General features: G+C 57.0%; 1 protein-coding gene across 2 annotated transcripts in view; it reads left to right on the top strand.

The window, feature by feature from the left end:
* The first annotated feature begins 470 nt into the window (after positions 1 to 470).
* AXL (AXL receptor tyrosine kinase) overlaps positions 471 to 13,874 on the top strand; it is a 30,466-nt gene continuing 17,062 nt past the window's right edge. For both annotated transcript variants that reach the window (XM_039247985.1, XM_039247976.1), the window contains exons 1-9: positions 471 to 1,010; positions 2,097 to 2,319; positions 2,694 to 2,794; positions 3,258 to 3,434; positions 8,558 to 8,638; positions 8,779 to 8,894; positions 12,390 to 12,600; positions 12,911 to 13,050; positions 13,703 to 13,853. In XM_039247985.1, coding sequence (XP_039103916.1) covers positions 947 to 1,010; positions 2,097 to 2,319; positions 2,694 to 2,794; positions 3,258 to 3,434; positions 8,558 to 8,638; positions 8,779 to 8,894; positions 12,390 to 12,600; positions 12,911 to 13,050; positions 13,703 to 13,853 — 1,264 coding nt within the window. In that variant the 5' untranslated portion in view covers positions 471 to 946. The remainder of the gene's footprint in view (positions 1,011 to 2,096; positions 2,320 to 2,693; positions 2,795 to 3,257; positions 3,435 to 8,557; positions 8,639 to 8,778; positions 8,895 to 12,389; positions 12,601 to 12,910; positions 13,051 to 13,702; positions 13,854 to 13,874) is intronic.

Below are 13,874 nucleotides of genomic sequence, written 5' to 3'. Positions count from 1 at the left end.
CTTAGTCCCATTTTATAGATAGATAAACAGAGGCTGGTGGAGGGGGGCTGGGAGAGTCACTGGCACAGTTAAAGGTAGAGCTGGGATTCCAACCCGCATCTCTGGGCATCCCTGTGAGTGTCCACACACTGGCGTCCTGGTTCTGTGCCCACGTGGGTCTTTTGTGTGCCTGAGTCTACGCAGGGGATGTCCACTGCGCCGCGTCCTCCGGCCCGGTTTCTGAGTTTCTGCAGGAAGGGAGTTCCTGACCCGGCTTGTCTGAGTGGGTCCGTGGGCCAGTAGCGTGCCGCTGCTTGTCCCCTGCTGTCCCAGCCTCTGCGTGTGGATGACATCTGAGCGTGTGTGTCCTCGTCAGAGGCGGCAAGTGTGAGGGGGAGTGTCTGGCTGGGGCTGGGCAGGGGGGGGGGGGGTGGAGGCAGGGCAGGGGGGAGTCGCACAGGCTGAGAGGGGAGTGGAGTTCTGGAGGAATGTTTACCAGACACCGAGAGAGTCCAGAGGGACATCGCCCAGAGCCAGGAGAGCGAGCTCAGCCTCTCCGCCTCGCTGGCCCGGGATTAGGGGTCCGTCCATCAGGGCCCCTTCCCCCTCCTCAGCCTCCCCCTGGGGCCCCTTTAAGACAAGGCTGGTCCTCTCCTCCCCGAGTTAACCCCTCCAAGCCCAGGTGGCCCCCGGGCTCCGTCCTGTGGGCGGAGGCAGAGGGGGAGCCAGGGGCGGGGAAAGGGTTGCCCGAAGTCTGGGAGGGAGAGTAGGAGGCAGGGGAGCGGGGAAGGCAGGCGGTGGCTGAGCAGAGCCGGCCAGGGGCCCGCCGTGGCAGGCAGGCATTGCCAAATCCAGGGAGCCCGGAGCTGGGGGGAGGGCTGGGGACAGCCCGGCCCTGCCCCCTCCCCCACGGGGTGGCCCGAAACTTCTGAGGAAAGTTTGGCATCGTTCGCGTGGTGCCCTGAGGATGGGCAGGGTCCTGCTGGCCTCGTGCTGGGCGCTGTGCTGCTGGGGGTGCGTGGCCCCCAAGGGTGAGTGACAGGGGCCTGTGGGGGGGGCAGCGTGGCTGGGTTGGGGCCGGAGGGAGTGGGGTGGGTGGCGGCTGGCAGGTGTTAGGGGGGTCTGGGCTGGCTGGAGAAGTGTCTTTGGGAGAACAGAGAGGGAGACAGGGAGACACAGAGACTCATGGAGAAAGGCAGGGGGGAGAGAAAAGGGCTCAGAGAGGAACAGGATAAGAAAGAGAAACTGGGAGGGTCAGAGACGGAAAGAGATGGACACAGAAGGAGACAGACAGACGGAAACCAGGGACAGGAGTGGAGCCCGACTTAACTTGGGGGCCTTGGGGAAGAGGGCCTCAGCAGGGGGCTGCCCGGGAAGAAATCTTCCAGAAAGGAGTACAAAGTCAAGCAGTGGGATGAGGAGGGCTCCGGGGCTCTGGGGGGGGGGGGGGAAGCCCTCGTCACTGTCACCCCCCTCTCCTTGCTTGTCCTTACCCCGTCACTGTCCACTCCATCTCTAGGGCAGGGGTCTCTGGCTCTGGCTCCAGCTCCACCATCTCGGTCCTGGGCTCTGTCTTTATCTCTCCCTATTTTCTAAGTGTCTCTATAATGTCTCTCTCTCTGTTTCTGTCTGTCTGTTTCCCTCTGTGTCTCTCCCCCATCTTTCCTCATCGCTTCCTTTCTGTTGTCTCTCCAGTCTCCATACCCTGCTGTCTCTGACTCCTCATGCCTGACTTTGCCTGGTTTCTCTCTGTCTCTCCTTCCCTGTTTCTCTCGCTCTCCTCTCCCTCCTCACCTCTTTTTCTTCCCCACCATCCACCAACCCAATCCTTCCCTCCCTAGGGACCCTAAGGGAGGGCAGCGGGGGCAGGGGCTGGCCCTGTCTAGCAGTCTAGGGCGTGGGAGGCTCCCAGATCCCCGGCCTACTTCCCAGCAGACGAGGATGGGGGCCCCTGTAGGAAGGTTGGAGGCCGGACCCCAGTCTCCTGGGAAGGCTCCCATCCTCCCCCAAAGCCTCCACCCTCCACCCTCCACCCCCCTGCTGAGGTCACTTTACAACTATGTGGGCCTAAGGGCCTGGCAAGCTGGGAGGAAAGTAGGGGTTCCGTCTCCCTGCAGGCGCCCAGGCTGAGGCAGACCCCTTCGTGGAGGGTCCCAGGAACATCACCGGTGCCCGGGGCCTCGTGGGGACCCTTCGGTGTGAGCTCAAAGTTCAGGGGGAGCCCCCCGAAGTGATCTGGCTTCGGGACGGACAGGTGCTGGAGCTGGCAGACAACACCCAGACACAGGTGCCCCTGGGCGAAGACTGGGCAGATGACTGGAAAGTGGTCAGCCAACTCAGGTGCCCGACGTATCCCCCCCACCGCGCACCCCGCCTCCCACCAAGACCAACCGCCTGCCTCCCGATCCCTGTCCCCCTCCACCAGCCTGCCCCAGGCTCTCCCTCGCACGGTGGGTGAGAAGCTAGGGGCAGGAACCCACCTGAGCTGCACCCCCAGTGTGGCCACTCGCTAGCTATGTGGCTTTGAGCATGTGATGTAACCTTGGGTTTCACTTTCCTCTTCTGTAAAATGAGTTAATAATAGTACCCACTTCTTAGCCCTGAGGAGTTTCCAGTCCAGACCCCCTCTTTTCAATCTCTTTTGATTCTGGTGACCCCCTCCCAGTGTCCAGCTCTGACCCGGGACCTTTCTGTGTCTCCTCTTGCCCTGCTAGAATCTCGTCCCTGCAGCTCTCAGACACGGGGTGGTACCAGTGTGCCGTGATCCTCGGAGGAAAGACCTTGCTGTCCCAGCCTGGCTACGTTGGGCTGGAGGGTGAGCTCAGAGGTCATGGGAGGGTAGGAAACCTGAGTGGTCAGAGGGTGCTGGGGAATTCAGGGTGTCCCCGGGGCACACGCAGCCTAGGAACGTCAGAGATTATTAGGGGTCAGGAAGCTGGGAAGTCTCTAAGTTACGGGGGGCGGGCCTGGGTGAGATTATACGTCTTGGGGTAGAAGACATCTTGGTTGTGGCATGTCCTGGGGTCGGACATGGTTGGGGTAGGACACTCTGGGAATCATCTAAGGGACCAGAGGTGCAATTGAACCCTCTCCTCCACCCCAGGGAGCCTTGCTTTCCTCGTTGGTAAAATGGGAAGAGAAGCCAGACATTTTGGAAAAGAGACAGAAGGGACTCAGGTGTCCTGGGGGTCAGACACTGGTGGGGGAGTCACATTCCTAGTGGTGAGTTAGACACCTGGGGGGCTCAGAGGGACCTCAGCATCCACCACCACCCCCAGGCCTGCCTTACTTCCTGGAGGAGCCTGAGGACAGGACCGTGGCTGCCAATACCCACTTCAACCTGAGCTGCTGGGCCCAGGGGCCCCCAGAGCCTGTTGACCTACTCTGGCTCCAGGATGCTGTCCCCCTGACTCCAGCCATGGGCCGCGGCCCCCAGAACACACTGCGCGTTCCAGGTAAATGTGGGGACGTGGCCAGCTCAGCACAGAGGGCCAGGCAGGACGGAAGTGGGGAGCCAGGGAGCTCTTCATGCCTCTTCATGTGTGTCTGCCTGTCCCTCTGTCCTTCACTGTCTGGCTCTGTCTCTCTCTCTCACTCTCTGCCTCTGCATCTCTGTCCTTCTATATCCCCATGTTTCTCTCTGTGTGCTCTCTCTGTCCCTTTCTGTCTCTGCCCCTTTCTGTCTCTGCCCCTTTCTGTCTCTCTGCCCTCCAGCTCTGTTTCTCTGTCTTTTTCTGCTTCTCCGTGTGTGTGTGTCTGTCTCCCTGTCCTTCTGTCTCCAGTCACCCCAGCCTGTCTGAATAGAATTCTTTGTCCTGGGTTTCCTCTGAGCTGTTCCGTGGCCCAAATGTGTGTGGGGGCCCGATGCCCCTTTGTCAGCGCTTGACCACAAGCAGGGCAGCGGAATCGACCATGCCCTCCTCTCCTCTGCCTCCCTCACCCTGCTCACCTCAGTAGCTGAAGAACTTCACGGGGGGGGGGGGGGACAGGGCCAAAAGCAGAGAGAGGAGGAGAAAGTGGAAGATAGAGAAGAACAGTTACAGAGAGAGAAAGGGAACAAGAGACACAGGAAGGGACAGACCACAGAGGTAACCCAAGATAGAGAGACTGGACAGGGAGGTCTGAGCGACAGTAGAAACTCTCCCAGCCTCAGATGGTGGTGGTTCTGGACCACAGGGATGGGTTAGGACCTAGCTTGGGATCACAGAGTGGTCAGAGGCAGAGCTAGGGCCCCTGGACACAGAGATTTCCCCCTCACTAAGGAAGGAGAGAGAGAGGAACACAGAGGGGTGAGGATCAGTCAGAGGGAGGCGGCTGGACCCTGGAGGGCATCAGCTTCTGGCACCCCCCACCTGGTGCCTGCATCCTCTGGGTTGGGGGAGAGGAGACTCTGGAGGGTCTTCGGAGGTAGAGGGAGGTGTCCACATTCTCGACATTCCGGGGGCCCTGAGTGTACAAGGAAGAGGTGGTGAGCATGCCAGCCCCTAGAAGGGTGACTCAGGCCCACGGCTCTGGGGCCTGAGTCAGCCTAGCAGGACCCCGGAGATGGGGAGGGAGGGAGATAGGTCCCCCACTCCATCCCAGGAAGGAGAAATGGGTACCCCGCCCCCCCGCAGGCTTGAGAGGATCTGTGTGTGTATCCGTGTGTGTATCGCTGTGTGGTAGAGCTGTAGGGGAGGGTGTCTGGGTGTGCGTCTCAGTGTGTGTGTGAGGTCTGGGTATGTGTGTGTGTCCACGTCTCTCTGGATCTGTGCCTCCGTGCATCTATCAGCATCAGCCTCTTTGTATGAGGGTGTGCTTTAGGGAGGGCCAGCTTTTTTTTAAATACTTTATTTATTTATTTTTGAGGGGGAAGGGGCTGGGGGGGTACAGAGGATCTGAAGCCGGCTCTCAGGAATTGTGAGATCATGACCTGAGCCGAAGTCGGACTCTTAACCAACTGAGCCACCCAGGCGCCCCAAGGAGGGCCAGCTTCTATGGATGTTTTAGAGTGTGAGTGTGTGTGTGTGTGTGTGTGTGTGTGCGCACGCACGTGCACGTCACTAGGCACGCTTCTCTCAGCTGGGGTGTTTGCCTCACTGTATGTTTGGGTCTTCCTAAGTAGGTCTTTGTAAGTCTCTCAGGAGCTGTCAATGTGTGTGTGTGTGTGTGTGTGTGTGTGTGTGTGTAAGTGTACGAGTGTCAGCCTGGTGTCTGTGTTTGTGTGTTCACGGCTGTGACTCACTGAGTGCAGGTGGAGTGTGTATGTGAGTGCAAGGAGAGATGGCAGAGCCAGAGGAGGCAGTGTGTTTTGTCACTAGTTTGCATACTTACCTGTAGAGATGTGACTGCATCACCACCAGGTGTGCGTCTATGGGTGTAAGTGTGCCTTGGTGTGGGCATCTGTTTCCTCGTGGACTCAGGATGTATCAGGGGACAACTTGGGTGTCTCTTCGCTGTTTCCATGGACCGTGGCTGTCCATGTCCACAGGATGTCTCTGGTTTCCCTGTATATGTCACAAGGTGAGTGTGTTGGCATGGCATGTCACATGGACTCCTACAGTTGTGTGTGTGTGCACACGCGTACACGTGTGAGAGGGAGAGAAACATTCGCAGTAGGCAGCAACAACACCCTTCTACTTCTGTCCTATCTCTCCGCGTGTCAGCTTCAGCCCTGCTTTTCTCCGGGTAGATTAACTTGGGGTATATGTGTGTCTGAGCCACCTACGTGCACGTGTCAGCTCGTGCGTCTGCGTCAGTCCCGTGTGTCTATGAAAGCATGTGTTTTTGTATAGTCTGTGTCTCGCTAAGTGTGTCTGAAGCAACCTGAGTGTCCAGCTGGGTTTGAAGGATTGGCTGTGTTTGTTTGCAAGCCAGTCAACACGAACCTTACTCATGTCCTAGTGTCTATCTGTCGACCACTTCGATTTAAGTTTGTTGCTTGGTGTGTGTATTTCAAGTCAGTTTCAGCCTGGCTGGATGTTGTGTTGTGTTGCTAGGTGTTAGTAGGGTCGCGCGTTCACGTCTGTGGATGTATGGGTGTCTCTTTACGTATGTGCGTCAGTGTCAACCCCTGCGTGTATACACGAAATCACTGAGTGTGTATTTGTGTCACGGCGTGTTTGCGACAGCATCAGCCCTCTGTGTAGTGTAGCGGGTGCCGGGTTTTCTGTTTTTGTGCCAGTAACGGCGGCCCCTGTGCGTTAAGTATGATTCATTGTGTCTGCGGGGGGGTGGGGGTGTGCTGTAAGGAATTTTGTCCGTTTGTGTATGTCTGTCCCTTGATCTGACTCAGGGCGTGCCCCCTCTCCTTCCACCCCTCTGATTCCCTCGGAAAAAGCGCGGGGGTGGGGGTGGAGGAGCGGGAGCGGAGAGGGAGAGGGACAGTGCATCCGGAACGCACATCTGGAGTGGGCCCGCTCCAGTCTTGGACCTTCAGGCCGCTGGAGGAGAGGGGGTCCCAGGCCCCTCCATCCCTGCCCTCCTCGTCCTCAAGGTGCGCGCGGAAGCCGAGGAAAGGAGATCCCGGGCCACGCGCCCCCCACCCAACCGGGCCGCCGCCGGAAGTGCCAGAGCGGGAGGGGGGCGCCCGGGTGGGTGACTCACGCGGGGGCAGGAATGCTGCGGTCGGAACAGGACCGGGCTCCAGAACTCTTTCTCGCCCCAGGGCTCCTCCGGAGGGCAGCGCCAGCCCCCGCGCGGTGACCCTGGCGGGCCCCCACGTGCCAGGTGGCTGGACCGGACCCAGGCTCCCCGCCCCCTCCGGCAGCCGGCCCGGGGCTGTCCCGCCCCTCCCCCGCTGGCGGGGGCTGCGGCCCGGGCACCTGACCTTGGCTGGGAGCTGCTGCCTGGGCAGCGGCGCTGAGGAGCTTCGCCGCCCGCCCCCTTCCGGCCCCGGCGGCCGACTTTCCCTCATTCCACTCCCTGTGCTGACTGAGAAAAGGAAACTTTGTGTCTGCGGGTAGATGGTGGCGGTGGGAACGCGGGCGCACGCACGCAGAACAAGCAGGAGACACACACACAGGTATCCCACATCCACAGACACACGCACAGGTATTCAGCATCCACAGGCACACACAGAACTGCGGTCACTGTGACAGACTCAAGCCCTGGGCCTCTTACATCTTGTCACCCACTGTGTGTGTGTCTGTATTTCTCTGTGCGTGAGTCTGTGTATTTTTGTGTTTGTGTGTCTGTGTCTCTTGTGTTTGTCTCTGTACTTGTATCTTTGTGCGTGCCTGCATGTGTGTGTATCTGCCTGTGTTCCCAGCCGCACCCCACTGGGAAGGGGAGGCAGGCCACCCCCAGACACCCAGAAAGTGATTCAAGACACATACCAATTCTCAAGCTGAGAATTACACACGCTCGCATTTCTACATACACACCCAGCAATGCTCATTAGTACACAAAAGCATACACATAAATTCATCGATTCGTTCAACAAGCATTTATGGAGCACCTCCTGGGTGCAAGGCCATCATGGGCCCTGGGTCATACAGCAGGGGACAGAACAGAAACCTCTGCCTTTCTAGAGCTGACATGTAGTGGAGTTGACAGTAAGCATGACATATAGGTAATAGGTAAAGTATGTTGTGATAAGAAGAACCGAAGGGGAAAAGTAAAGCCATGGAGAGGCTAGATAATGGACGGGAGCTCCCAGCTCTAAACAAGACAGCCAGGGGCAGAGTGACTGAGAAGGGTCTAGTAACAAACGTCAAGGAGGACAAGGAGGGAACCACGTGCACATAGGTAGGAAGACTGATCCAAGCAGAGGGAACAGAAATGCAAAGTGGGAATGTGCCTGATGTCTGATGCCTGTGTTCCAGAAACACCCAGAGGCCACTGGAGGCCGGCGGGGGGGGGGGGGGGGGGGGGGGGGGGGGGGGGGGGGCTGGGTAGGAGCTGAGCTCAGAGCTTATAAATGAACCAACACTGCCTTCATGCACACCTGCGAAGGCCTGTTTTCTTAAGTGTGCGTCCATTCGGTATATACGCCTCTCCGCGTGCCTACATGATCGTGTCCACGTTTGTCCAAGTATGTGATGGTGTGTGTGTCTGTGTGAATGTGTAGATCTGTGTGTGTGTTGGTGTGTGTCTGTCTAGGTATGAGTGTGTGTGCTTTGTGTGTGGGCGTGTACGTGCCCGGTGTCTCTGGGTGCATCCGTGTTTAACTGTGTCTCCGTGTGTCTAAGTGGACACGTAGGGGTGTGTGTGCTTTGGCATGCGTGCTTCCGAGTGTGTCTGCGTGTATGTTTCTGGGCATAAGTGTGTGTGTCTGTGTCTATATGTGTACGTATAAGTATGTGTTTCCATGTGTGAGTGTATATGTGTGTACGTCTCTGTGTGTGTCTGCATGTATGTGTGTCTGTGTGGTGGGGCATTCGGACTGAGGCCACCAGCCTGTCCTTGTCCTTGCATCTGAGGATGGAGGCCTGTGTTCCCAACTCATCGCCCTTCCCCCTTCTCTCCCACGCAGCAGGTGTCCGTGTGGGCGGGACTGACCCTGTCAGGTGGGGGCACGTAGGAGGTGGCCCAGCATGGCCTCAGAACCCCGGTCTGCCCTCTCCGACACTGGGCCCCTCCTTCTGTGACTCCTCAGGCTTGAACAAGACGTCTTCTTTCTCCTGTGAGGCCCATAATGCCAAGGGGGTCACCACATCCCGCACAGCCACCATCACAGGTGACAGGAAAGGGAGCTGGGGAGCTGGGTGTCAGAGGGTATGGGATCTGGGCCCAAGGTCGGAGCCGGGGTAGAGGGCAGGGTGGGGAGCTTTGGGCCAACGCTCCCCAGGGTCAGTCCCTCCCCTCGTCTCTCCACAGTGCTCCCCCAGAGGCCCCGTAACCTCCACCTGGTTTCCCGCCAGCCCACAGAGCTGGAGGTGGCTTGGACCGCGGGCCTGAGCGGCATCTACCCCCTCACGCACTGCACCCTGCAGGTGAGACCTCAGCCCTCCTTCCACCACACATGAGCCCCCATTCTCTCCCTGGGAAACCCGCCCTTCCCAGCAATTCGTGTGTTGATGGGAAGTAGAACCTTGGGGTAAGCCAGATGTCCTGGGTTCAAATCCTCACCCCACCAGCAGCTGGCTGCAGGAGCATAGACCGGTGACTTAATCTCACTGGACCTCAGCTCTCTCATCTGTAAAATGGGCAGATAGGCTTGTTGTAAGAATTCAACGAGTGAATGCAAGTAACAAACTAACCATAGTATCTGATACATAGGAAACCCACAATGGACTGTCAGCTGCTTTAACTTTTTTAGTATTAGTGTTATTGGCCCCAGCCAGAGAGGGAGTCCGGAGACAGGCAGCTCAGAGCCGTTTCTGTCACCGCCGGGTGCCCACAGCCCTGTGCTTCTCCTGTCCCAGCCCTGATCACTCCCAGCTGTCACTGTCGTGAGGGTGAGTGTGACTCCCCACTGGACAGTGAGCTCTGGGAAGGGCCCAGTCTCAGCTGTCTGGGTCGCCACCGGGTCCTCACGATTGCCCAGCGCAGGGCCAGACCTCAATTAGGGAACGCTTGCTGGAACCTGAAATGCTCTAGACCCAGCCCTTCTGCTCCAAAGTTGCTCCTATTCTACAGTAAGAAAAACAAACCAATGCAGATCTCTGAATACGAGACCCGGTCTGGCCTGAAGTTTTCTGAGATTTGGAAGTTGGAGAAAGGGTGGGACAGTGCCTTCCATGGCAGATGACAGTAATTAATAATGACCAGCTTTTATGGAGTGTCAGCTCTGTGCTGGGCCTTGTTTTATGGCTTTGCTCACACCCCCTTGCGTGTTTATGGAGTAGGATCTATGGATATACCCATTTTCCAGATGAACAAACTAAGGCCTGCCCGAGATCACAGCCAGGAAGTGGCAGAGGTGGGATTCGAGCCCGCATCTCCGCAAGCCCAAACAGTCCTCCTCACCTCCTAAGAGACCGTTCAGAGCCAGCGTACAATTAAATAAGAGCTGTCTTTCTTGTAATTATGGGCCCTGGACATAACCCCATTTGCTTGTCATTTTAATGCTAGAGACATAATCTGTTAATCTTCCCGTTTTCAAGGTAAGGAACTGAGACCCAGAGAGGGGAAGTGACCTGCCCTTCTCATTGGCCGAAAGGGATAAGACTGATTTAATCCCTGAGGCCAGGGCCCATTTGGGAGACCTCAAATGCCAGGTCAGGCATCAGCTGTACCCCCGACCCACATGCGTCCCGTGTCAAAGGAAAGCGGAAGTGTGTCCTCTTCCTTCTCCAGGGCTCACTTCCTGCTGCGCCTAGCATGGGCCTGGAGGGTTCGAATGGGAGGGTCACAGGGAAAAGAGAAGTGTGAGTGGGCACGGGGAGGCTGATTGTCTGGACGCATGTCCCTCTTGTCCCCTTTGTCCCAGCAAAGGTTCCCCTTCCCATCTGTCACTGCAGGTCAGAGAGCAGGCATGGGACAGCTTCCCCCCATCCTAGTCACCACCATCTGCCCAGCCTCGTGGTGGTCTCCTCTCCCCACAGGGGTCTATGTGACCTTGGGCAAGCCGCTGAACCTCTCTGGGCCTACCGTATCCTCATCTGTAAAATGGGAATGAAAAAGGAAATTGACCTCAGAGGGTGGAGGTAAAAAGCCAATGAGTTCATCCAGGACTGCACTTGCCAAGGTGCCTGATACCATGTTGGCACTTAAAGAATGTTAGCTGTTGATATGATGGGCGGCCCCGCTGACCTGTCGTGTGTCATTAAATCTCACACCCTGCCGGGGAGGGACTCTTGGCTGCCCATTTTCCAGAGGTAGGAATGGAGACTCAGAGAAGTAAAAACACTCACTCTAGGTCACACAGCACGTGATATCCAAGCCAGGACTTGGACCCAAAGAATCTTGAGTTCACACCCAGAAGCAGTCAACACCTTCCCAACATACAGTGTAAAGTGTGGTTGCGTCTCCTGCTGGCTACCCCCCCGGGGGTGGGGGGGAGGCAGCATCCTTGCGGTGTGGGGCTGTAAAGGGTTTGTGGTTCTGTGTGGCAGGGCTTTGCAGAATGCAGTTCCCAGCTGTGGCCTCTGCCATGCTGATTGTGCTATTCCTGGGGACCAGGTGAGTGTCCCAGCCTGTGCCTTTGCGTAGGGTGTGCAGAGTTTGACCCTTGTAGCAAGGCAGCCTCTCACACATGCGCAAAATAATAATAATAAACCCCCAATGTTGACAGGCCCTCTTCTAAACGCTTACAAGTATCAATTCTGTCAATCCTGCGATTTAGGGAGCCATTGTTTTCGCATTTTATAGATGAGGAAACTAAGGCACAGAGCTAGGGAATGGCAGAGGCTGGATTTGAACCCCAGATCCAGCATCTACGCATAGCACTAAGCTATACCACCCCTCTGGACAGAAGTACCGTGACTGTCGCTTATATTCTTAAATGGACATTTTTTGGGCAAAAGTTTGCAAGACAGGTTGGGGTTCAGTTCCCAGCCTTGTCAGTGACAAGCTGGTGACCTTGGACAAGTGATTTCATCTCTCCAATACTCAGTGTCCTCACCTCTAAATGGGTGTACATAGTACCCACACTCCAGGCTGAGGTCTGGGTCAAATGAGTTCAGATTTATAAAGCACTTTTTTTTTTTTATTAAGATAGAGCATACATAAGGTGCATAATCTTTGGTGTACGCCTAGATTGTTTCACATGAATATTCGCCCACGTCACTGCGCCTCCAAATCGAGACGCGGACTCTTCCCCACCCCCTGCAAGTATCCCTCAGCCCCCCGAGATGCCCACGCTTCTGACTTCTACTGTAGCACTTTGCTTTTGCCCGGGGTGAAATGTCATTGTCATTTTGTTGATGCTGACCACCTGCTGTGCTCTGTACAGCTTATCCTACGTTCAGCCTTTAGGCAGCCCTGTAAGGTATTTGGTCCTCTAAGCCCCCCATTTTCCAGATGAGGAAATTGAGGCTCAGAGAGGGAGAGTCTTGCCAGAGGTGGCTTTTGCAAGTGATGCCAGAGCCACATCGTACTACTGAGTGGTCTCCTTGCTTTGCAAATGCAGGTGCTCATGTTATACCAGCAGCGGGTCACACACACACACACACACACACACACACACACACACACACATATCCTTGCAAAGTTGTATGATCACTCCAGAACCACCACTGTCAATTTGGGTGGTCCCTTCGTTGTTGTTGTTTTTTTAATTTTTTTAATGCTTATCTATTTTTGAGAGAGAGACAGACAGACAGACAGAGCATGAACAAGGGAGAAGCAGAGAGGGAGACACAAAATGGGAAGGAGGCTCCAGGCTCCGAGCTGTCAGCACAGAGCCCGATGCGGGGCTTGAACTCACACCGTGAGATCATGACCTGAGCTGAAGTCGGATGCTTCACCGACTGAGCTCCCCAGGCGCCCCCCCACCTCGTTTAACTGCGTGGCCATCCTGTTCTCATGCCCCTTGCTCTCCCCAGGCTGTGCTGTCAGATGATGGGGTGGGCGCCTGGCTGGGCGAGCCAGACCCCCCCAAAGAACCCATCACCTTGCAAGCAGCCGTTCCCCCTCACCAACTTCGACTGGGCGGCCTCCACCCTCATACTCCTTACCACATCCGGGTGGCCTGTACCAGTAGCCAGGGCCCCTCACCCTGGACCCATTGGCTTCCTGTGGAGACACCGGAGGGAGGTAAGAAGGAGCTAGCGTGGGGCAGATGTCACTCGCTGCCCTGCTGGACCTGGCTCACATCGATGCCACCCCCAGCATCTCCTGTCATCCGTTCACCCCGTGGGGCCTTAGTCCTTCCTGTCCAGCCCCTGGCTCCTCAGCACGGCCCACTGGCATCTCTCCCAGACCTCTTCCCTGCGCTTCCGCCCATGGGAGGCCTGCACGAGTTGCCCACGCGCATGCCCTTTGCACCCTGCCCCCGCTTCCTGGGAATAGGGGAAGGGTGCAGGAAGAGGTGGGGTGCCAGCTTCCCCTCTTCCCTGTCCTCCAGTACCCCTGGGCCCCCCTGAGAACGTTAGTGCCATGCGGAATGGGAGCCAAGCCCTCGTGCGTTGGCGGGAGCCGAGGGCGCCCCTGCAGGGCACCCTGTTAGGGTACCGGCTGGCCTATCGAGGCCAGGACACTCCAGAGGTGGGTGCTGCTGGCTGGGCTGGGGTGGAATGGCTGAGGGGAGGGAATGGGGGAAGAGATGACAGGGTGGACGTGGACAGTTGTGCAGGTTGCTAATATGGAGAGCGCTACACCTAGGAGAGCACGTTCTGGGAAGGTTAAAGGGGTCCGGGGGAGGGCTAGGGAATAGCTATTTACGAATCATTGTAACAAACATTTCGGTAGACCCACAGGTGTACTAGGGCGATTTTATATCAGATGATTGTATAACACCTTGAAGAAGGGGTGACTTTTCCTAATTTGCACAAAGATGGTGCTGGAACCAGCAGCACCCCGGGGTGGAGAGATGGGGTGGGAAGGGGGGGTTACGAGGCAATAGAGGAACGCGAGTGGAAAGATACAGGTTTAGTCCCTCAGCAGAGGTACTGCACGCCACTCGCAGAGCTAGCACTTGAGCACAGGTGGTGGATGAGAGAAAGACCCTCGTCCTGGTGGGGCTGATGTTTGGGTGGCCGTGGGGATGGGGTGAGAGATGAAAGGTAGGAGGAGGTAGGGCTGAAGGGGTGTGGGTAAGGAGGAGGCTTTGAGAAAGATGGGGACTTGAGGCCAAGGGTGAGGTCTTAAGAGTTAGGGGCCTGGGGCTCTACCCTGACACCCCATCTGGATGTCCTAGGTTCTAATGGACATAGGGCTAAAGAGAGAGGTGACCCTGGAGCTGCAGGGGGATGGGACTGTGCGCAACCTGACGGTGTGTGTGGCAGCCTACACCGCTGCGGGGGATGGACCCTGGAGCCTCCCTGTGTCACTGGAGTCCTGGCGCCCAGGTAACTTCATGCTCAGCCCCC

This window comes from Hyaena hyaena, unplaced genomic scaffold, assembly GCF_003009895.1.
Source record: "Hyaena hyaena isolate Hyena2069 unplaced genomic scaffold, ASM300989v1 scaffold_9, whole genome shotgun sequence".
NCBI lineage: Eukaryota > Metazoa > Chordata > Mammalia > Carnivora > Hyaenidae > Hyaena > Hyaena hyaena.
The sequence above is the reverse complement of the archived record's forward strand: the minus strand, read 5'-3'. Positions and strand labels throughout refer to the sequence as shown.